The following is a 25,028-nucleotide window of genomic DNA, read 5'->3' as shown; positions in this document are numbered from 1 at the left end:
GCAGTCACATGCACAGAGCAGAATTCACATATGAATTATAGGTTGAGTGATCACACAGTACCTGCAGGAAATCTCGGTGTGGCAGGCATTTGTCCAAAGCTAAAAACTTAGTAGATTTTGGAAGTTCATTACCATTGTTGGTCTGAAAATAGAAAACACAGAATTAAATAACTTACAAACCTTTACCCATATGTTTACTTAAACCATCATTCTGGTCTCACTTAAAGGCATAGACAGGCTTGATTAGATAGTACTCCCATATGCCACAGGAAAAGAAAATATTTGACTCAAGTAGAGGTTTAGATATTTACGTCAAGGATGTACAGTAATCATGGCACTTAACAAGTTACCTATACATATACCACGGTTTCTTAATTCCAAATGTTTGTTCTAATACAATTGCACTACCATGCCACATTATCTCCTTTCCCCTGTAGAAGTACATTTCTAGGTGCCCTTTGATCAGCACGTGGAACCAAACATATTTTGCAAGGATATATTATCTGTTCTAGCACCCTTCAAAATATGCTGGAACAGCAGCCAATGAGGTACAATCTACCAATCCAGATTTGTTTCTTGTACTCCAAATATTACCGTTTTCAAGATCAAATGTAAGGCCACTACAGTGACTAATTTTGGATACAGAGGTCAAATAGTTGAACTCTGAGCATAAGCATTTCTGTTGACATGCTACAAGGAACTCACACGGCGTATGCATAATATAGAAACAAGGAATTTTTTGCACAGTTCGACAAAGGGAATTTTAGCTCTTTTAGGATTTTTCACTACTATTTTGAGGTTGTGGGACTGGGAGGATACGAGGTGGGGGAGTGGGGGAATAGCAATAAAGAAATTTTATCTGGGGAGCCACAATACATCTAGTTCCTAACAAAGACAATATCACACACAAACTTAGTGATGGGCTACCATGCCACCCACTCCTTACTGCTCATGCAAAGCGCAGCAATGTCAATACAAGCATATTTCGTGGATGTGATAAGTTTTAATGCAATAAGAATGTGGGACAAACAAAATGGTTGGAGAGGGTTTTTCGTGGATGAAATTTGCTGTTAAACTACAGAAAATGTTCATACCCAATTGGGTCTTAAAAAGATTGTAAATCAGCGCCAACATCCACAAGCCATGTTTTGAGTTTCCACTATATGAAATATAACTGGTCTATTACTCAAAAGTATTCAATACCTGGGATAGATTATTCTTACATTTTAAATCAAGTAATAGGCAAAACATTCTATTTTGGCAAGTAAACCAGGAATTAATCAAACAAACTTAGATTATATATTTTAATAATAAATATATCTTGAAAATTTGATTTGAGAGTGAAATTGCTAAAAAGTATTATATTATCACGCAGGTAGTTATAAATTGCAATGCTTACCCAGTAATGGGCCTCACAGTACTATTAAGGAACAATACATTTTAACCTGTAGCTATACAGGAAATATTATGACTAGAACAAGGTTTCAAAGTTCTTCTGAAATTTCAGATGGTTTGTACTGCATCTTTCCAGGGGAAGAAGCCCATGCCTTCTCATTTCTTATATTTTAATTTGGGATGTCAAAGATCAAGGAAGATCACAGATGGTATTTACTGAAGTGCTATTTCAGGAATTTGAAACCCCGTCCTTAATCTATTTTGTACATGATGAAGATCACCGTAAAATGGATCCTTTGCTGGATAGGTAACCAGTACAGTTGTCAAAGTGAACCGGAAACATGGCTAAATGTCCTAAGGCCTAAGAGTTCTGGCTGAGGCATTCTGAATGCTTTGCAACCTCAGACTTTTTTTTTTCCAGCAGTCCTGTAAAGATCAAATTTCTAAACCTGGTGTAGAAACAAACACAAGTGTCTGTGGAAACAACAGAAACAAGGACAGGGACACTCCAAGAACACTCAGGTGATAAAACACACCTAAAAAATGAAATATTCTGTACCTCTGTGAAATGACATTAGCGCTCCCTAAATTAGAAGACTCATCAAAGGGAGTGCCAAGGACTTGAGTGCTACATTTCATACATTGTTTGAGGCACCAAATGAATCCTATCATCTTTTCATAAAGGCTCAGTGAAGGAATGTCAAGGAAGCTTATTTAAGTAAAGTTTTCAAGGTAGAATGTGGATTACCTGATGTTGCATGAAAGCTGCAAATTTAACATGTAGATGCGCAGCAAACCAAAAGGTGGGCTTTAAGTGCTGCAGGAGCTCAGATGCGGCAGGACTGCCCAAGGTGTTAGACTCCACTTCTTGGCGCAGAAAGGACTTCATCTTGAACAGTTGCTTTTTGTTACCGTAATGATAGATGCTCCTAGGCCAGTCATGCGACAGGAAGATGTCCATAGGCTGCTTCAGCTTAGATTACAAAACCGTGAAAGTTTGGTGGGAAGACAAGCTAAGGCTTTCCATGAGAAAACATCACATCAGAAGATATGTACAAGACAATCAAAACCAACCAACTAACCCTCAACTTGCAACCAGTCACATAACACCGCTGGTTATTAAAAAGAAGAAACAGAGCACATGTAAAAAGAATTACTAAAACCTTGACAGTGAAAGCAGCCCAGGAAAACCAACACATTGATCTGGTCCATTCTTTAGCCCACAACAGCACAAGAGACAATTGCATGCTCTCAAAAGTCCAAATCATTTTTTCAATACCATTCAGTGGGTGTCTTCATCCTAGGTGTTCGACAAGCATATGTTACTCAACAAACTCTGCTGGGATTATGTTCTAGGCCTTAGAGGTTACTCTTTGAAATAGAACTTCAGCATAACGTGACAATCTCATTCGAGGTAGTTACAGACACTCCCATCAGTCCTGTACTTTCCCCCTTTAATTAATTGACTCGATTGATTAAGGTCTAATCAGTTCAATGGAAGCACAACAGGACTCCAAAACAAATTGCATTAGACTATCACACGTCAAGGAATGGAAATATTGTCTGTAATGTGGGAAAAAGAGAACAAGCACTGGGTTGCGGTGCTACTGTTAATTTTATGCTACAATTGTATCACAACAATATTACTGGCTTTGATATGCACCACACATGTTTGTCAAAAATATATCTTTATTTTATCTTCTATATTTTTTCAAAATAGAGGATCTATATTTATATATTTTTCTTTTTCAGATGATAATGGCTGTCTGATACCAGTGTTTTTTTGTATAGTATTTGTTAACCAATTGATGCTGACATATTGGACAAACTCATCTTTAAAAAGCATTATATTTAATTTGTTCATTCATTTTTGTCTTTGAGTGGCCTTATTTACTTAGGAATTAATTTGTATTTGTCTAGAAAGATAGTATTTGATTCATATTTATCTGATCATGATTTGAAATAGAAAAAACGTTTTTTATATGCTGTTTTATCACTGTTTGTCAACTGTGTAAGAAAAAAGAGAAAAAAAGAAAAATATATATCATCAATTTTGAAAAAATATAGAAGATAAAAGAAATATATATTTGACAATAAACATGTGTGGTGCATATCAAAGCCAGTAATATTGTTGTGATACAATTGTAGCATAAAATTAACAGTAGCACCGCAACCCAGTGCTTGTTCCCTTTTCCCCGTATTGCTATTTCCCTGTCATGGGTTTCATCTAATTTTGACTAGGGGCCCCAACTTTTCCCAGAATATTGTCCGTAATGACCTGGAGGAAGGTAGTCACCCAACCTTAACTGCACTGCAGAAATATCTAGATCCACTGACCCTAGAAGAGTGTGCACTATTCCACGCTCGAGTCTCAACAGAGCCCTGTAATGCTATAGAGATGTATAGCAGAGAAACTCAGTTTAAACCCATACTAAAATACATTTTCAACCCTAGTGGAAAACACTTGAAACGATGATTACAGCTGATTTGACAGCCTACTTTTTTAGGTCGGGACAGCAGGCGGTGACAAATACCAATAGTCAGAGAATTCCCTATCCCCCTAAAAGGAAAATGCCACCATAGGGCTTTTCAATGCCAGCAACATATCAGGAATTCTTCCAATTCACCTTTTCCTGCCAGGCACAGAGTGGAACATAAAATTAACCACTATAGAAATGCTTACAGCAGGTGTATGATACAATGCTAACACCTGCTTTCTTTATAAACAGGTTATTCATGCATACACATCGGGTGTCCAAAAAGATTTCCATGCATAGGCAGGAACACAAACAAATCATTAGAGCTTTTAAGTAGATATCAATTAACTTGATAAATTGAGTAAACGATGGACTGGAGAAATTAGCCGTACAAAACAATTCTGTGGCATCGTTTAGGGGCATAGTTGTCACATGCCACCACCAGGTTTACAGATTTGTCCCCATCAGGCTTTTGATGAGGTGGCTTTGACAGCCCTCTCCCCATGACCTTTAAACCTAAACCTGCACTTGTACCAGTATGTATTGTGAGAGTGTTATGGAAGAGTGCCTAACTTGAATACTAGTTGGCCCTGGTAACCCGGAGCCTTGGAAAAGCCATATTTAGATTTGTTGACCTCATGCGACAAACCCAAATTAAAGTTTCCTAAAGCAACACATGCATCTTTAATTTTGATGCTGGGAAGTTTCGTTCAGATTGGTCACGGACGCCCAATCAATTAATTAAGAAATATAAAATGGTAAATTAAGTCTCCTTCCACTGCTAAGTCGTAGAGGGACTATTTAAGTGCCATATTTTTATATTAAAATATAGCAGAATAGTAAAGGGAAGGCAAAGCATTAGCCACCAAGCTGCCGTATTTAAAATCCTTTATGACCATTCTCAGTCCCACAACCAATTCCCAATCCCAAGATTCTTTACCACCAACCTGTTTCAATTTGAATACGTCTATGTTTCTCACATGATAGGCACTCCTCATTGTCTGCTGGTTGTACGGTGGATATTCAAAATGGCCTGAAAAAAGAAACAAGCATTTGCAATGCAACCGGTCTCGCCTTTGGAATCTTATATGTATTTAGCTATGCCGCACATTAGACTGGATGGTAAAACATCTACTGTGCTTTACCATGCACGTCAAGTAAGCACCACACTGCGGAACACACCAGGTATGGGAACACATGGAGAGAAATACTGCCTATCAGCTGGAAATTGTATTGTCCAAAGCGGTTTTTTATTTAAAATCAGCCCCTTCGGTGGTCATACCACTGAAAATACAAGCTTTTAAAAAAATATTGTCTACGGGTGCTCGTTGAATACAAGTTACGATGGCCTGGAATCTAGGGAATGCTAAAGTGATTCTGGTATTTCACTGACCTCTGCTGGTCGTTTTCTATCAAGAAAGTTAAATAGAGGTAGTTGCCAGAAAAATTAAAAAGAAAGTCCCGAAGCAGAAAGCAATTCTTTTATTTTACGGACCGCTATTGGCCGTTTTCTATAAAGACAGTTAAATAGAGGCAGTTGAACAGAAAAAAATCCCTAAGCAAAGGCGGAAGCAGACAAGTCCTAGGGCTGATCTCCAGATCCCACGAAGTACATATGACAGATCTTCCAGACAGAGCTGTATGTACTATGCCTAGGTAATCACAAGCGATACCAACGGGGATGATGGACGGAGCGTTTGAGCAAATCAAACACTCGCCCCCAGTCAACTGATCTGGGTTTAACACATCATCATACTTTAGCTCACTCCACCACCCCAGTTCAGATATGCAAATCGGTCTGACCCTGTGCCTCATGGGAACAGTCCAGCCCGAACTGCCAAGGCATGTCTTCCCTGGACCGGAAACAAGCATCCTGGGACTGGTTTCTGGTTCATATCCCTCATCAGCCAGGCTATCTTGACTCCAGTGGCAAAGTGAGCAAGGGACCCACGTCTGGGCATACCCTGCCAACTTAGGGCGAACAAAGCAATACCAAAGGGGATGATGGACTGAGCGTTTGAGCAAATCAAACACTCACCCCCAGTCAACTGATCTGGGTTTAATCCATCTTCATTCTTTAGCTCACTCCACCACCCCAGTTCAGACATCGGGCCGCGCCGAAGGAGAACAAACTACTCAGCTAGAGAGACGATCAACGACAGGAAGAACATGTGGAGAATGTAACTATTAAAAACACAGGCAGGAGTGGGCGTGGCCTGGCGGCGATCATAATGGCCGCATAACATCGGAGCGCGCCTGGGGACGCACTGAAAGCCCCATAAATCCGGCTCAAAATCCTGCTCTAGCACCCACCCATCAGCATCCCCCGACTCGCTGACAGCGCCGGGAGGCAGCGCAGATCTCCTGTGTCCCCCCGGGTGACTTGGTGACGCCGACCAGCGATTTTGAGGCCTGCAGGGCATGGTTGCGGTCAGAAGCACCGGCCTCTAGTTCTAACGCGGGCCAGCAGTGAGGGGAGAGGGCCGGCAGTGAGGGGAGAGGGCCGGCGCCCGCGCTCCGTTGGACGCGGCCCCCCGGCGCTGGAAGGCACGGAAACGCGCTCTGATCCTGACCCCTCCCCCCCCCTTTAAAGGGGCCCAGCCCTCTTGAAGGACTCGGACACCGGCTCTGCCCAGGACCGCCTTAGTGGAGGACCCGGATTGGTGGCGGTCGAGCTCCCGGACGGCGGGTCCACGCGTGGGCCCACACGGACACTGATCTTGACTGGTACTGCCCGGGAGCTGCCTGCAGGTGGAGGAGGAATCCCGCGGGGCTTCTCTGATGACCCAGGAACCCCGGTTGACGTGGTGAGAGACAGGAGGCGGCCTGGTGATACTCGGCGCAGGTAGCGGTGGCGGAGGAGGGCCACGTGTAATTGCGGGGCCTGGGACCAGGTGCCTCTGGCGTTATCACGAGCGCGGGACCCATCCTGCCCCACCCCCTGTGGTTGTGTCCATGTATATCGTGGTATGGCCGACTGAGGCGGTATAGGTCTGGCAGGGAGTGCCTGTGACGGGGGCCATCACAAGAAACAAAACGCGCCCAAAAAAATCCACTACCACACAGACTAACACAATGGACAATTACACGGCGCAGCGCGGGGGGGGGGCTGAGGCGGACTATTCTGATGGCTCTGGGGCCACAGAGCCGTCTCTAGCCGCAATCATGCAGGCGATTCAGTCCCTAGGGGCGACGTTGGAAGCCAAAATAGACGCGGTCTCGATAGAAACGGCCCTCCAGCGGGCGGATCTGAACAAAACCTCTGAGAAGGCCACTCAAAACGCGATGGCGATTGCGGATCTTCAACAGACTACCATGGAGCTACAGGGCGGTCCAGCGACTCACTCAGCAGCAGCGACACTCGGAGGCACGCCTGGAGGACCAAGAAGGACGGGCCCGGAGGAACAACGTGCGGGTAGTGGGGGTCCCGGAAAAAATGGAGGGGCCGAGTGTAGATCTCATCCTGAACACCTGAAGCCCAAGAGACTCTCTAAGTTCTTTGTTGTTGAACGAGCACCACATAGAGCCCCGCTCCCCTCCCCTCGTCCTGGTGCCCCTCCTGGGACGATTATTGCAAGGATCCTGAATTACAGGGACCGCAACGCCATCTTGCAGGCCGCTAGACAGCATGGGGACCTGCGGATCGAAAATGCCAACATCCGGTTCTTCCCCGACTTCACTGTAAAGGTGCAGCAGGAGCGCAGGTCGTTCGACGCCGTTAAGAGGGAGCTGCGGACCCGTGGCATCAAATACATGATGTTCTTTCCTGCGCGCCTTAAGATTCTTCTGCGTTGGAACTCATACTTCTTCACATCCCCGGAGGAAGTCTTTACATGGCTGGAAGAGCAGGCGCAAAATCGAGACGCTTCATGGACGGGAGATGGCTGGAGAGACGCGGTGGAGCGGTCACCGGCCTCCTCTACGGGGTCGGCGGAGAGGGGGAGACAGGATGGGACCCGGAGGACTGGTGGTGTGAGGGCTCGGAGCCTGTCTGCCTCGCCTGATCTTGGCTGAGGTGGGCCAGAGAGGCACAGACTGGGGAATCGCATGGAGAAACATGTAATGTGTGAACGCTCTGCTATGGGGTACTTACTGACCAGGGAGATTCATGTCCGGACTGGTTGATGGGTGAGACATTTGGTCTTATATGGACTCCTAAATTGGACTTGAGTAGTGGGGGGGAGAGGGGTGAAGGAGGGGAGGGGGAGGGGTCTGGCAGCGTTCACGCCTGAGATTCGATGTGCTTCTTATGTTTGCTTGCATCCACCCTAGGTTTAGGTGCTCGAGCTGCTGATACTGTGATGGTGGGATTGGTTGCCGTCCCCGTGCGGCGGTTCTGATCGTCGCACACCCCCCCAGAGTTTTCGTTTTTATGGGCGACAGGCGCTCTGCTGGTTGGGGTACATTGGGTCACGTTGACCTGAGAGGCAGGGTAGCAGGTTGGGGGGAGGGGGAAGGGGAGTTGGGGGGGGGGGGGGGGGGGGGGAGTAGTCGAGTGTTCAATCTTTGTGCTTTGCAGACTTGTGTGCGAGGGGCCCTAGTAGTTTGGCTGACCGACATGAGGGTGGCTGGCGGTAGTAGGGAAGGGCGAATGCAATCCTGCTGTTTTATATTCATACACTATGGTACATACATCGGTGACACAGAAGGTTAACATTCTATCGTGGAACGTCAATGGACTGCAGAATAAAATAAAACGTACCATGGTCCTTCAGTACCTTCGCAGACACGCTCTGGACATAGTCTTCCTACAGGAGACACATCTGGTGGGTAACCACTACCAGGCACTCAATAGGTTTGGTTATACACTGGAGGCACACATGGGCTTTACCACGGGCTCCAGAGGGGTTTGGATCCTTGCGAAAAACTCACTTGCCCTAGTGATCAATCGCAGGTGGCTTGACCCCCTTGGGGCGCTATGTAGCTATCTCTGGACAGTGGGAGGGCTCCACAGTCAATCTCTGCTCTGTATACATCCCACCCAGGCTGCATAGCACCACACTTCCGGACTTAGGAAAACTGCTCCTGGAGTTCCCAGATGGAGTCCTGCTATTGGGAGGGGACATGAACGATGTGATGGTACGAGAAGTGGACAGATCAGGGACCCCATCTGATCAGGGGGTGGGGCTCCACCTAGGGGAGTTTGTTAGAGCACTAGGTTTGGCGGACCTCTGGAGGGCGCACAACCCCCACCTCCGGCACTGCACACACATCAGCAGCGCATGGCTCAGGATCCAGAATGGACTACCTCTTCACGCGGGTGGGACATACAGGGCTCTTCCACGGCAGTTGTCATAAAGCCAGAGGTATATCTGGCCAGTCCCCGGTGGAAGTGCAAATGAGGGGTCCCAGGCGAGATTGGTCCACACCTCCTAGACTGGATGCTTTTCTGTTTAAGGACCAGGAGTTTCGGGAGCGGTTCGGAGACCGCGTGGATCTCTACTTTGATGAGAACGTGGGTTCGGTCAGGTCTCCTGATATCATTTGGGAGGCGTTCAAGACCGTGGCAAGGGATTTTGTGCAGGCAGAATCTGGGAAGAGGAGGAAGCAGGAACAGGCCAAGGTCGTTGGTTTAGAATCGGAGATTCAGGCCCTGGAAAGTGCGAGGGAGGGGACCCGGGAGCAGGAGATGGACATTACACACAAAATACGTCTAAAAGAAAAGGAATTGAGGATGTGTTGACGGACCAGGCTCGGTCGCATGCTCTTGCAACTCAACGTCGTGTATAAGATCTGGGGGACAAAGCAAATAGGATGATAGCCTGGCTCGAGAAGAGGGACAGGTATCGTAATTGGGTTCTGGGTATTCAGCAGGTTGACGGGGCCACGAGGGAAGCCGGGGCGGAAATTGTCAAGGTGTTTGCACAATATTATGAATCCGTCTATCAGCCGCACACTGAGAAGCAGGAGTGGGAGTGCACTGCCTTCTTAGGGGATATCACCCTCAAGGTCTTAGCACCAGAGGATAGGGACCTTCTAGATTCGGACATCACAGTGGAGGAGGTGGAGGCGGCCATGAGTGATTTACAAGCAGGGAAAGCTCCGGGCCCCAACGTGTTCCCTGCGGAGGCGTTCCGATGTGTATTGGGGCGGGTGGCCCCTCACATGCTGCATATGTTTAACAATGCTAGGGAGGACGGGGTGCTCCCGAAAGATCTTCGGTCGGCAACGATAGTCGTGATCCATAAATCGGGCAAACCACAAGATCTATGTAGCTCCTACAGGCCCATCTCCCTCCTTAACTTTGAAACCAAGGTCCTCAGCAAAGTTCTGGCCACTCGATTAGGAGCGGTAATCCAATCCCTGATCCACCCGGACCAGTCGGGCTTCATGCCCCACATGAATACCAGGCTCAATCTACAGTAGCTGTTTGGGGTACTCCAGTCAATGTCCACTCGTCCAGCGGTGCTGGCGGCTCTCCTGTTATTAGATACCAGCATGGCCTTTGCCAGCATTGAATGGCCCTACATCTATGCGGTCTTGAACAAAATGGGCTTTGGAGACACCTTTCAAACGTGGGTGAGACTCCTATACACGGCACCGCTTGCAAGGGTCCGGGTTAATGGCGTCCTCTCCAGGGAGTTTGAGCTGAGGCGAGGGACGCGACAGGGTTGTCCGCTTTCCACGACGCTATTTGCTCTGGCGAGCCGCTGGCGGCCTGGGTAAGAGCTGATCCCATAGTGCGAGGCATTGACTTAGGGGCGGCTGGGAGGAGCGCATCTCCTTATACGCAGATGATGTGTTACGTTATGTACAGGAGCCAGCGATCTCCATTCCGCGCCGGATGTCACTCCTACGGTTGTTCGGGGATCATTATGGATACCGTATCAACTGGAGTAAATCTCTGAGGCATTGGCTGTCAGGGCCTCCCCTGGAGCTGGGTGAGGTCTGCGCAGAGCTGGTCTGGAAAGAAACCTTTCGATAACTGGGCATCTGCATTACGACATCAGAGACCGAGTTCACACGTTTGAATATACAGAGCCAGTTGGAATGCCTGCATGGCGATGTGGCTCATTGGAGGACTCTCCCGCTCTCCCTGATGGGACGAGCCGTCCTCTTTAAAATGATGGCCCTTCCCCGCCTCATATGTATTGCAGAGTGCCCCCTTCCCAGTCCCGGAGAAGATTTTCCGGGTGATAGATTCAGAGATCCGTACACTCCTTTGGGGAGGTGGTTGCCCTAGAATCGCGTTGAGGAAGCTCCAGAGAGGTCTATACGAGGGGGGGGGGGTTGTCCCAGATATTAGACTTTACTACTGGGCGGCTCAGTTGGTGAATGTTAATGGGTGGGTGTTCGCCCTGATGGAAGAACCAGCCTACAGAGTAGACCGCATGGTGTTGGGGAGTGGTACATACCTGGACGCGCTCTATCGGAAGGGCAGACGTAGATTGCCCCCGTTGCCTCAGACAGCTGCAGTGGTTGGAGCGTGGCGGAAGGTGTCCAAACGGCTGGGTTGGGAGGCTAAACTCACGGCTCAGACTCCGTTGTGGGTCGGAGACTATCTTCCCGAAGTGACGAAACTGAAGGGCCTCGGCAGATGGAGCCAGATAGGTATTGACGTGCTAGGAGACCTCTGGAAAAGAGGAGATGTGCTAGAGTTCACTGCACTACAGGAGGAATTCCAGATGGGGGGGGGGGGGGAGGGGAGTTCCTACACTATCAACAAGTCCGACACGCGGTCCTGCAGATCCTCCAGAGGGGGGGGGGGGATCATCTACCAGAATATGCCCCGCTAGAGGACAGACTGTTTCTGGACCCGATGATAGATTAGGCCATCTCCCTCACTTACAAGAAGCTTATCAACAACATCCCTGATCCCCTAGAACCGATCCGGGAAAAATGGGAATCTGATGTCGGGTTATTAGAGGAGGATGACTGGCGGGAGGCGCTGCAGAGCCCTAGAGAAGTAGCAATCAGAGCACGGTTTAGATTGGTCCAACTACACTCCCCGCACAACACAACATCGTATCAGGTATGCTGACTCTAGGTTCTGTCTGCGTGGCTGTGGGGAGGAGGGCTCCTTTTTCCACATCCTATGGGACTGCGTCAAGATCCGGGCATACTGGTCCAACCTAGCTGCCATAATGTCCGAGGTGATTGGGTCGGAGGTCCCGTTGGAGGCTAAATGGCATATTTTAGGAGTCACGAATGACGTCACCTGGCCAAAATGGGATAAGGCCTGGCTGGCGCTGGCAAGCATGGTCGCCAAGAGAAACATAGCCTGCCTGTGGGGTAGCGACCTTCTACCGACGGTGGAAGAATGGGAACATGACTTGGACTGGTGCCAAAGGGCGGAAAGAGTGATTTATAAGAGATGGGAGTGTCCTAGGAAATGGGAAAAGATATGGGTGGCGTAGGAGGAGGTATATAGGGGAAGTGTGGGATACCCAGGCTGCCTCATTGCTGTCCTGAGGCTTATGTAGGACTTCGGAACTGTTTCTGCAGAATCATGATGTTCATATTGCTTGGTATGTATCCGTCTGTTATATGCATGTACACCTGCCATTACCTACTATGTACAACGCCATTTTCATGAGAGCCTATATTCTAAATAAAAAGTTTTTTTTTTTTTTTTTTTTTAAACACAGGCAGAGATAGAAATTCCAATCGAAGATGAAGGATCAGTGAACAGAATTAAGTCCACACAAACAGGTGTGGTATATTAGATATTTTCCGCATAAAAGCGAACAACTACGATGAATCAAACCGGAAATATCACAGATTGATCAGCGTAGCATGAAAGATTATCTACTGGCAATAAATAGCCAAGACTAGCAGTAATAAGACTAGAGTGAGCCATAAGAAGTGGAGATCAAGGATTATCAAGATAGCACATGTTTTCTACAAATTAGAGCCCTGAGGATGTCCCTGGAGGACAAAACCCGTCGGCTGATTTAATATGTGGAGTCTGATTTAAACTAAGGAATACAGCACACCTATTGGAATATTAGTACAAGTATGAACTGAACTGTGATTGATAAAATGAAGATCTTTTGAACTGAATCTACTGCCTAAGGACTTGTTATTGGACGGTTTTCAATATTTGGATTGGCACACGAATGTATACTCTTTTGGTGATCCTCCTCTTTATATAGTTTTGCTTTTAATTATTGCTAATCCAGTTATTAAAAGCGCTTTGAGGGAGGAAACATATGCTCCCAAGTCCCAAGTCCCAACACAACCAGCAAGGGAATGTACTGTGCTGCAGGTAACCCATCCTTCAAAAAGAAATTAATGCAAGTTATATCTGGTAGTATATTTTAATCACCATAGGTTCATAATTACCTCAGCTGGAATTTATTTTACTCCTGAAAGAAATGTAAAAACACTTGTTCCCATGCCAATACTTTTCTACAGTTTTCCACTAGCAGTGAATCGACAGTGCACACAACCACATACCAGCCACGCAGCCAAGATAACCCCTTAACAGATCAAACTTTGGCAGAATTATTTCCTGTTTAAAGATGATTTGAGAAGAATTCCATCAGCAAAAATAAATAAAGAAATTTTCATTTTAGATCAGGATCGGTGTATTGTACACTCAATACGATAAAGTGGTATCAGTCAGCAGAGCTTGATTTTGTGTACTTGACATTTATATTTACCTTTCTTATAATCGTGAGATTTGAAAATTCCAGACAGACCCCCAATACGAACCCCACGATAGTTCACAACTCCAGCATAGCCTGAAAAGTTACAACAAAAATAAAGAAGGTTTTAAAGTTTAGCTCATTAGGAAAAGCTACAGAATGTCTCTGGGCATTTTGAGATGCAAGTCTTTAACAGAAACTTCGGAAATATGTCTATTTGAAATCACTTTCTAAGTCAGTCTCTAACAATCCTATTGTTGAGTAACAAACATTTAACAAAAACGTGTTTTCAATACTGGCCCATCTAATATGCAGGTTAAGTCAATGGTGTAGATTTTTCCAGGGAAAACGCTGTTTTTTTAGGTTTAGATTCATATTCAATCTCTCCCTCCCACCGGACAGATCTTGAACATTTTGCAAACATTATCTACCTGAATTTCCAAGCCGAGAACGTGTATAGCAATGAGAAAGGCTGATAGAAAGACAGGAGCAAAGAAATAAGGTTCCAGTGCCCACTATTAACTTGAACCAACGCTAATTGCAGCAAGCACTATTGAACTGTAATGGAAACTCAGCTAAATACGGTCTGGGTTGAGTAGTTGTCAGCTTTGCCGAGAAGATGCCTATCCCAATAACCTCAGTCACCCAGTTAAGGATTTTGTATCCACTAGGACTATGAGGCGAGAAGTTGGCACCTTGACATAAGGAGGCTGAGGAAGAGGTGTGTGGAACACTGGCACCGATACCAGGATTCACTTTGAAAAGAGTCAGTGAGAATATACTTATTTTAATCAGCTTACTTTCAAAACATTCAGTGCTGCTGAAAATAAATCAGAGTGCTTCCTGCAAATGGACTTATCTTCTTTTCAAGGACTGCATCGCCAACGATGATATTAGAAAGGATTGTTGCAAAATATACGTTGTATGCACAGGGTCCGATTCATAAAGATAAACTTATACTTGTGCAAGTTTAGTATTTTTCGGTAGTCACGAACTACGATTTAATTTGAAACTTAAGTGTTCAAATGCGTAATTCTTCGCTCTGAAAGCAAAGACAGATCTCAGGAATTGTCAAGTTCACTGGAGGAAAAAAAATACACGGCTAACTAGAAAAACCCACAGGGCAAAACACGGCAACTAAAGTCATTCAGGCGGACTTTCGGCCTAACACTTTCGCTTCCTTTCGTGACTGCAAGTTAGACCATGCTTCTTTTACCATGTCATTTTCACCATTCACATTATATACAAGTGAAGCTCAAAGTGTATACTAGTAATATATGCATTTGCCTTAAATGTGCTACGATAGCCTCACTGGTTTGTATTTGCAATGCCAAGATTTAAAACAATAACACTTGAAAATGAAACAATTGAAAAAAATTGATGTGGGACCTCTAATCTGGTGGCTGCACATGCAATTCTATACGCGAGGAATCCAGAGCACCACAACTTTTATTTGTTTTGGTTCGCTCTACATACATCGATGTCTGTCAGCCAATACCAGGCCATACGCAGACAGATACAAATTGCAAACAACCATTAAATAAATAAATAAATAAATAAACAAACACACACACACACAACTACATGACATCCTACCGAGGTAATAAATGTTGGGGGCGACCCAGCCACCATAGGGCAACTCCTGCAAGTGATTAGAGGCTTCATGATTTCCCCCAATGAAGATAGTCAGAACTGGTGCCTTTTTCTCACCAGAGTAATACCTGCAACAGAAGGGAGGCTGTTAGACGTCAAAGGGAATGCTTTGTGAACTCACATCAACAAAGTCCATCAGTTTTATGTTTGTACAACGAAAAGATAATACTATTAACACAAACAGAAAATGTACAGCATGGGCAGCTGTAGTGCAAGCTCTTCTCACACAAACAGAACAGTTACACCACATGCCGCATTAGTGCAACATCCTGTGCAAAAAGAGGATGTAGCGATGGAAACAGCAGTACAAATTCCCCTTATTTTTTAGTATTTGAGTTCCCATAGTGATGACCTCAAAGTAATACACAATGTGGCATGGCTAAGGGAGAGCAAAAGGAATAGTTGAGAGCAAAAAGATTATGAAAATAGCAGAAAAGGGAGATTGTGATTCACCAATAAAATGTACATATCAATGTAATTAGGTCATCTGGAATACTACAACTCCGTTTCTAACCTGAGGTACAACTACAACCACCAGTTAAGACAACATTTAGCATATGGTGTTCTAATTTAGAGAACACATCTTTTTTTGATCAGTCATGTCACATCAAGCTTTGTATCCAGTCCTGGACATGGTCATCTCCAGTACTGTGCCAGGTAGCTGAAGCCATGAATGGCTAATTTCTGTATTAAGACAAAATGATGACTGGAGATCACTTGGATGGTAAATGGAAAATATTGAAATATACATTATACATCATGATTCATAGAACAGATTTTCTCTTATTTAAGCACTTTAATTACTCATGATAATCAATTTACACACCTGGCATGGATGAGCTAGTCTGTTTGGGATGCAAATGTGTAACCTGCAGGTCAGATAGGTGTTAAACACAGAGCCAAGATAAATTAACTAAATTTAAAAATGTCCGGATTTTTAAGCCCCGGAAGGATCAAGTTAGAATGAAGGATCATGTCTGAGAAATCAACTTAAAGTGCATTACCAAATGGCAGAATTTTGCACAAAGAAACTAAAAGGAAAAGCGGTTCCCTCAGTCCCTCTTCCCGGACCCCTATCCCAGTGTTTTCAGGCAGTTTCAACCTACGAGTAGCTGGAAAGCAACCAACATAACAAAATCTGGATTTAATCTTGTGCATGAATTACTAGTCTTTTCTGCTTCCACAACGAAAAAACAAGGCATGTTGCTCTCGCAAATCACTCACTTGTAGAAGGTCTGCATTTGTCTGTACTTTTGTGGCACTGCCATGCATTTCATGTCACCCTCATTCCGCACGGCCTGGAAATCTCCACAGCACAGCAACAGGTCAACCTTGATGTTTTCTTTCTTCTCCAGAAACTGGATGGTTTCATAAATCTTATCCAGCTCCCCATGGCAGCAACCCTCAACAGCAACTTTCATGATGCAAAGTGATGTTCAAATTCTTCTTAGTCAGAATCTAATGGAGACAATTATTTTCTTCGGTGGCTTATTTTAATGGTCCCATCGTCTACTGGGTCATGTGAACTACACCAAACTCTGAAAATGGGTTGGGGTAATGGGAGGGGAAAAAAAGAAAGAACTCATTAGATTCTCTTTGTTTTTATAGCTCAATTATTAAATTATCGGACCACTTAGCTTTCTGACAATCATATGGCTACCACTTGTGTTTATCATCATCTTTAAAAAAAAAATTTTGACACGAGCAGTTAAGCAATCGGTGTATCTTTGTTAAATGAAGCCCTGTAGATCATGGATCTAGGATGAGATTTCATATAAGATAAATCAGCATTGGCATCCACACACGGCAAATCAAATAGTTTCTTACCCGTCGGTGTAGTTTTGCAGCTTGAAGATCTTTCTGGATTCACTATGCTGTGCATTATTCCGCAGTCTAGTGGTTGGGTCCGGAATCGTAGTCTTTTCTTTCTTTTTTCCGTACCCCAGGTGGGCGTTGACGTCCCACCTTTTGGTGTTCTTCCTGTGACGTCGGCACGCTTCCTGCGGAAGCTCCCACCTTTGGGCGCCATCTTCGGATTCTTTTTTTCTTGTTTTTGTGTTCGGTTTGTGAATCCTTTGGCAAGGTTATCTAGTTCTTGCTCAAAGTAAGCGATTTTTCCGCTTTGTCCTTTAAGGTGTCTGTTTCTATATTGTCCTTGTATTTCCACCTTCTTCTACTGCCTCATCTTACTGGCGGAGGTGGGTGGGTTCGCTAGTGAATCCAGAAAGATCTTGAAGCTGCAAAACTACACCGACAAGTAAGAAACTATTCGTTTTGCAGCGTGAATCTTTCTGGATTCACTATGCTGTGCATAGACTTTGTAGCGGTTTTGTTATGTTTGTGGCGGCTGGGTGGAAGATGAGCGTTGGTTGTTGAATATATGTTGAAGCACCTGCTGTCCTACTTGTGCTTCCTTGTTTATTTGTATATCCACACAGTAGTGCTTAGTGAACATGTGCACTAAAGCCCATGTTGCCGCCAGGTATATGTCTTGAATGATGTGTGTTAGCCAGGAAGGATATTGTTGCTCCCTTCTTCCTGGCAGAGTGGGCTCGTGCCCCTCCCCCCTGCTAGTTCTTGGCCTGCCCGTTTGTGGCAGAATTGTATAGTTTGTGCGATCCATCGTGCGATGGTTCCCTTCGTTACTGGTCTACCCAGGAAACTGCTTGCGAAGAAAACAAAGAACTGCTTTGTTTTCCTGTGTGTGCAGTGACCTCTCTGCGCTTGTGGATGGTTTCTGAAAGAAATGTGAAACCTAGTCACCACCTTTGGCATAAAGTGTGGGTCAGTTCTCATTACCATCTTATCATTGTGTATTTGAATGTAGGGTTCTTGCAGTGTTAGCGCTTTCAGTTCCCTTACAGTGCGTAGCGAGGTGATTGCCACTAGAAAGGCAGTCTTCATTGTGAGCATTTGTAGTGATGCCTTATGAATGGGTTCGAAAGGCGCCTTCATAAGCTGTTAGGACTAAATTAAGGTTCCATGCCAGTGGTGGCATCCTTTTGGGGGGTGCTATCCTTTTAGCCCCTTCCAGGAATATTTTCACTACTTGTGATGTAAAGAAGCTCTTTCCTGTCTCTTCTCTTGTGTAGGCTACTATCGCTGCTAGGTGTACCCTTAGCGAGGATGAACTTAGTTTTTCTTTCAGTAGGTGTGTCAGATATTTTAGCACCGTTGATTTCCTGGTCATCTTTTTGTCCAGCTTTTTCTTGCTGCACCATAGTGGAAACCTCTTCCATTTTGCCACATAGCGCCTTCGTGTGGTAGGTCTCCTTGCCTCTCGTAGCACCCGCAGAGTGCTCTCCAGCAGCCTTAGGTGTGCAAATTCTATGTCTTCAGGAGCCGTGCAGGTAGGCTGAGGCACTCTGGCTCTGGGTGTAGTACTTCTCCGTTTTGCATGGAGAGTAAGTCTTTTCTTTTCCCTAACTTGTGGGGTGTTCCCTGCGCCATTTCCATAATTTGTGAGTACCCGGTCTGCCTTGCCCACTGTGGTGCAACCAGGATCAGTGTCATGTTGCCAGTTCTGCACTTGTAGAGTACCTTGTGTATCAGTGGTATTGGGGGAAAAGCGTAGGCAAATGTTTTTGACCAGCTTATCCATAGGGCATTCCCCTGGGATTGTTCCTCTGGTTGCCTCGGTGCTAAGTATCAGCATTTTGCATTCTGATGTGTTGCAAATAGGTCTATTGTTGGTGTTTCCCACCTCCAGAATAGCCTTTTCGTTTCCTGTGCATTGAGCTCCCACTCGTGGGATGCTGATGTCTGTCTGCTGAGCCGGTCTGCTTCCACATTGTCCTTCCCTAGTAGGTGTATGGCCAGTAGGTCTCTTGAGTGGGAAGGCCCATCTCCATATTTCCTGCGCTAGGTTGGATAGTGCCACTGATTGTGTTCCTCCCTGTTTGTTGATGTAGAACATTGTTGTTGTGTGGTCTGTTTGTATCAACACTCTCTGGTTGTACAGTTGTTTCTGGAAGGCCTTCAAGGCGAGGAGCACGGCCTTCAGTTCCAGGTAGTTGATGTGTCTGATCGCATATGCTGGGGTCCACAGACCCCTCACCGTGTGCTTGTTCATGTGTGCTCCCCATCCCATCTGGGATGCGTCTGTGGTATGGTCACCGTTGGGGTTGGTGGTGTTAAAGGCTCTCCTTGTTCCATCATGTTACCTCTTCCTGCACTGCATGCGTTACAACCGCTAGATCTTCCTATAGCTTGTGACCATTGTTGTTGCAGCCATTCCTGGAATGGTCTCATGTGGAGCTGTATAATGGGGACCAGGTGATTGCAGGACGCCATCATCCCCATGATCTTGCTCGCTGTCCTCACTGTCAGAGCTCGCCCCTTCTGGTAGTGGCGTGTCTCCTTCAGCAGGGCAAGTGTTCTCTAGTTCCCTGCTCTGTATGGTGTTGATCTGTGCTCCTAGGAAGATCTTCACCTGCTCTGGTTCCATTGAGGATTTCCCCCAGTATATGGAGAATCCCAGGCCTGTCAGTAATTCTGTGACCCACTCTGCGTGTTCCTTGCATTTCCTGTGGGAACCTGCTTTTATTAGCCGGTCGTAGAGGTAAGGGTATACATGAATCCCTTCCCTCCGTAGGTGCGCTGCCACGGCAGTGAGACATTTGGTGAGGACCCTTGGTGCGGATTTTAGTCCAAAGGCTAGGGCTGTGAACTGGTAGTGTTCTTTGTTGATGGTAAATCGTAGTAGATGTTTGTGCTGCCCGTTCATGGGAATGTGCAGGTAGGCATCTTTGAGGTCTACGGTGGACATGAAGTCTCCGACCCTTATTTGAGGAAAGACCTCTTGTAGGGATGTCATTTTGAATTTTTATATAAATCGGTTTAGGAACCTTAGATCTGGGATAAGTCCAAGCGTTTCGTCCACTTTTGGTACTAGGAAATAGTTTGAGTACACTTTTGTTTCTTTCTATGAATGGAACTGGTTCGATGGCCTCCTTTTGGAGAAGTTCTTGTGCTTCTTCTAGGAGTAGCGCTAGTTCTTTTGCTGAGCGCGCCTTCCTCTTTGGTGGTTTCTTTTCCAGTTCTATGCAGTATCCAAACTGTATGTTGTCGAGTATCCATTTGTCTGTAGTTATCCTCTTCCATTCCTGGAAGAAATGTTTTAGCCTGCCTCCTACTGGTGTTACATGATCATTGATGCTTGGTCCGTGTAACCCTCTTTTGTTGACCTTGTTGTGCCCCACCTTCAGAGAGATCGTGTGGGTGGGCATGCTTGGTCGGATGGAGTCACTTTGAGATGGGTTGCTGGCCCCCTCTTCTGGTTTGCCCTCGTCTGTTCGCCCTCCCGCGAAAGGACTGGCCCGAGGCTGGTACTGCCAGGTCTGTTTTTGCTGGCCCTGCTGTGCTTGATTGTCGCTTTGGTAGGCCTGCTGGAATGTCTGATGTGACATTCCCGGCTGGTTTCCTCCCCCTTCCGTTTGGTCTCCGTGTCGGGGTACCCCTTCTCATGCCTCTGAATTGCTAGGCCCCCATGGACCTTGCGGTCTCATTTTCCTTTTTGAGCTGGGTGAGTTTTTCATCCACCGGTGCCCCGAACAGTGTTTCTTCATTGAATGGAGTGCTCAGAACGCTGTTCTGTACTTCTAGCTTGAAGCCTGTGATCCTCAGCCTTCTTTCTGTGACCCCGATCATCATGAGCCTGCTGGATGGGTCTGCCCCATCCAAGGCTGATTTCAGGCATGAATTTGCTATATTCTTGCCTTCCTCCACCAGGTGTGACGCTCTTTGTAGGTATTGTTCAGGGAGGTGTTCGAGTAGCTGTCCGACCTCGTCCCAATGCTGGTATGCATGTCTGTTTAGTAGGGCATTAGAAATTGCAATGCGCCAGTGTACCGCTGAATTCCTCTCTACTTTTCTCCCAGTTAGGTCCATCCTCCCACTTTCTTTGTCTGGTGGTGGGCCTGAGGTTGTTGTGACGTTTGCCCTTTTCCTGGCTCCTTAGAGGAGTGCTTGTATTTCTTCTCCATCCTAGGTGTGACAGACCTGCAATTCGCTTGGTCCAGGGCACTTGGAAGCATGGGGAGGAATTGACTTCTTGTTTGAGTGGGCAGCAGGGTCTCTAAGAGGAAGCATGCCTTTGGTTTTTCTTCCTCCAGTTTGACTCCAGAAGCCGTTGCCGCGTTCCTGATGACCATGTTGTAGACCCCAATGTCATCTGGCGGCGAAGGCCTCGAAGGGTACGACTCCACGGGTTCTTCTGGGCTTTCGGCGTAGAGGTCCTGCCACTCCAGGTCCTGTGCCACTGACTATGCAGAGCCGAAACTCGTCCTCTGGTAATCGCCGCCTTCCTCGTCGTAGTATAGGCCCTCTTCCTCTAGGTGTTCCTGGGACTCAGGAGATTTTTCGGCGGTTCTTCGGCGTCAAACTCTCTCGACGAACGTCGGCGGCGGTGTCGACGGAATCGTGAACCTTTTCATTTTTTCGTCAAACACTTTTCCTTTGCAGGATGTTATCCATTTCAGCCTCTAGCCTTCTCTTTTTTCTCTCCATCTCGGCGGCCTGTTCGGCGGAGTGTTTCGGCCGACCTCTTCGATGTAGTCCTCTACATCGAAGAAGCCTTCAAGTCCTTTTCCGTCGAGAGGTCCTTTTCGGGAATGTGCTTCGACGACCGTGGCTTTTCGCCAGCTTTCTCCGTCTGGGAGTTCTTTTCGAAGGATCCGCTGGGCTGCTTGTCCCTGGGTGCAGCTGCGGCCGTCGAGATTTTCGGCACCAGTGTACCCTTCGTGAACTTAGACTCTGTTTTTCGAGAGTCTGACTCAGGCTTTTGAGTCAGTTGGGTTTTAGGGGTCGGCGTCTCTCCTACCTCTTTAGATGTTTTTTTATCGGTCTCTACGACCGTGTAGTCATCTAGTCCGTCCGCGATGTTGTCCTTTGTCGCTGGAGAGGGCCAGGTCCAGAAGCAACGGAGGTTGGCTTTCTCCTTGCATGTTAGTTGGCTCTTCTCGGTCTCTCTCTAACCCGGAGGGTCTTCGGGGTGAATGCAGAGCAGGCGTTGCAATCCTTGCTCTAGTGGTCGACCGGTAGGCAGAGATTGCAAACCGGGTGCTGGTCCTTCAGCGCATATTTGTGGTGGCAGTTACGGCAGAATTTAAAGAAAGATTCACGCTGCAAAAGTATATATTATTGATGAACAGCTATAATGGTTTCCTACCTTACAATATATCGACCTTCAACCAGTCATCACCAAGTCCAAGGTAAATGTAACCTCATTTGAAAAATAACACTTTAAATTTAGATCCCTAGATGTAGCTTTGCAGATCTTTGGTATATCTTGGGATGATTGCACATCCATATGTGGGCAAAGTGGTGACAGCTTCAACAGTCTCCATTTTACGTAATATTCCTCACTATGAAACAACAAACCTCATAGTGTTTAGAAATGGCTTCATAACACTAGCAAAACTCACAAGCAGAAATGAATCCTCGTCACATATCTTTGACATGGGCGTCGTGTCTTTATGCAAAACAGAACTCTAGACCAGACAGATGATTCAGATTACTAATGTTATGTTTTGTTTTTATTAGTGGCAGTCGCCACTTTTTAGTTACAGTTAGGTCAGAGTTTAAATAAGAAAAGCGTTGTTGTTTCGCTAATAACGTTGGTACTGTTACATGAATCTGCATGAAACTTTCCAAAAAAGCTCATCTAGCTCAGCAAAACAAGCATTTGCAATGCAACCGTCTCGCCTTTGGGACCTTATATGTAGTTTGCTATGCAGCACATTAGCCTGGGTGCTAAAACATCTACTGTTATTTAACATGGAGGAAAAGTAAGCACCAAACTGCGTGACACGCCAGGTGTGGGAACAATGGAGTGAACTATTGCCTTCTGGCGGGAAATTGTATAGTTCAAAGCTCTGTTTTTAATATAAAATCACGGCCTTCGGTGGTCATATCACCGAAAATACAAGATTTCAAAAATATATTATGGTTTCCGGGTGCTCGTGGAAGACAATTTCTTTGGACTGGAATCTAGAGAATGCTAAAGTGATTCTGGTATTTTACTGACCTCTGCTGGTTGTTTTTTTTTTTTAATCAAAGAAAGTTAAATAGAGGCAGTTACCCAAAAAAAAAAGAAGAAGAAAAAAAAGTCCCTCAGCAGAAAGCAATTCTGTTATTTTACTGACCTCCGCTGGTCGTTTTCTATCAAGACAGCTAAACAGTGGCAGTTGAACAGTAAAAAGCCCCTAAGCTTAAGCAGACAAGTCCTAGGTCTGATCTCTAGATCCCACAAAGTACATACACATATAATTATATACTAAAGTATACAAGTATATACTAAAGTATATACAAAAGGTCTTGAATACTCGACCTAATGAAGCATTGGCATAGCCAATAGATCTCGTTTTTGGGACCTTATAAGTGATTAGCTATGCAGCACTTATAATGTCCCAAAGGCGATACCTATTGGCTATGCAACAATTTACAGTGCAGTACATATATCAAATGATTTTCAAAAGAATGTTCATATATGTTCACAAAAAAGAGTGGTGGTCCTTCAAGTTATTCTTCAAGAGAATTATATTTCAATCTTCAAACACAATCTTGACAGAGATGACAGCCAACGCGATTCGCCCAGATCGGGCTTCCTCAGGGCAAGATGGTATATTGGATGTAAATGAAACTTCAGTATGATGTCACAAGGAGGACGAACCCAATTCTTAGGTGTCGAATTAAAGCTGTCTAAAAGTGAAACAATCCACGCGTTTTCTATTTAAAGATGGATGCCAGTAAACATTGAGCACAAACACGGTACTGATGCAAAAATTCTTTCATATGGATTTATCTCTGATACATATAGTGGTCAGGTCTGAGCGGGTAATACATACATTTTCCGGGTGGACACTGTGGTAGGTGTCACTGGATGTAACAAGTTACAATGCAGAGCGTGAAGGAGCCATCCAACACCCGGTTCCGAATCTTCGTAGTGGTTGGTCAAAATGAGAAACCGCGCGGTTTCTCATTTTGACATTTACATCCAATATACCATCTTGCCCTGAGGAAGCCCGATCTGGGCGAAACATGTTGGCTGTCATCTCTGTCAAGATTGTGTTTGAAGATTGAAATAAAATTCTCTTGAAGAATAACTTGAAGGACCACCACTCTTTTTTGTGAACATATATGAACATTCTTTTTAAAATCATTTGATATATGTACTGCACTGTAAATTGTTGCCTCTGTTCTCTACATTTTTTGTTTAACTAAGGTTCTTTAGCAGTGGACCCAAGAGTTGGGCAACTGTGGCAAATAAGGTTTTGCTTTGACTCTTGTGTATATATTAGGGTAGTGCAATTGTTGATTCCTACTGCTATTGTTACGTGTTTGGACCTATTGGCTATGCATTGGGGGGGGGGTCTTATAAGTGTTTATGTAGAGCTATTGACTTTGCCAATGTTTCTATGCTGCACTGTAGAGAAGTGCGGCTGCTGTGCTGCATGCTGAGAAGTTGTAATTAAAAAGTGTAACAAGCACTGAGTGATGCGGCGGCGAAGGGGAGTGATGCGGCGGCGGTGCCGACCAACCGATGCTGTGGCGGTGCCGACCGACCGATTCTGTGGCGGTGCCGACCGTGTTGACATAGAGCGGCGCTGTGTTGGGCCCAGAGCGGCGCTGAGTTGGGCCCAGAGCGGCACCGGGGTGCCCCCGAGTAATACTGAGGTGCTCCCCCTCCCCGAGCGATGCTGGGGTGCCCCAGAGCGATGCTGGGGTGGCGCAGAGCGATGCTGGGGTGGCGCAGAGCGATGCTATGGGGGTGCTGACTGATGTTGTGGTGGCGTTAAGTGATCCTGTGCTGGCCCTGAGTGATGCTGTGGTGGCCCTGAGAGATGCTGTGGTGGCCCTGAGAGATGATGTAAAATTAGTTTAATTGAGCGTGGCAGAAAAGCTCTATTAAAAA

The 25,028-nt window shown here is 45.8% G+C and overlaps 1 protein-coding gene across 1 annotated transcript in view; it reads right to left on the bottom strand.

The window, feature by feature from the left end:
• Positions 1 to 25,028, bottom strand: part of DBR1 (debranching RNA lariats 1) — a 90,848-nt gene that overhangs the window by 39,117 nt on the left and 26,703 nt on the right. The window contains exons 2-7 of the mRNA XM_078680513.1: positions 16,340 to 16,653; positions 15,059 to 15,183; positions 13,478 to 13,558; positions 4,820 to 4,905; positions 2,144 to 2,368; positions 62 to 142 (exon numbers count right to left, since the gene is read on the bottom strand). Of these exons, the coding sequence (XP_078536639.1) occupies positions 62 to 142; positions 2,144 to 2,368; positions 4,820 to 4,905; positions 13,478 to 13,558; positions 15,059 to 15,183; positions 16,340 to 16,536 (795 nt within the window). The 5' untranslated portion in view covers positions 16,537 to 16,653. The remainder of the gene's footprint in view (positions 1 to 61; positions 143 to 2,143; positions 2,369 to 4,819; positions 4,906 to 13,477; positions 13,559 to 15,058; positions 15,184 to 16,339; positions 16,654 to 25,028) is intronic.

The sequence above is a fragment of the Lissotriton helveticus genome, chromosome 3_1 (assembly GCF_964261635.1).
Source record: "Lissotriton helveticus chromosome 3_1, aLisHel1.1, whole genome shotgun sequence".
Lineage (NCBI taxonomy): Eukaryota > Metazoa > Chordata > Amphibia > Caudata > Salamandridae > Lissotriton > Lissotriton helveticus.
Note: the sequence above shows the minus strand (reverse complement) of the source record. Positions and strands in the feature narration are given on the sequence as shown.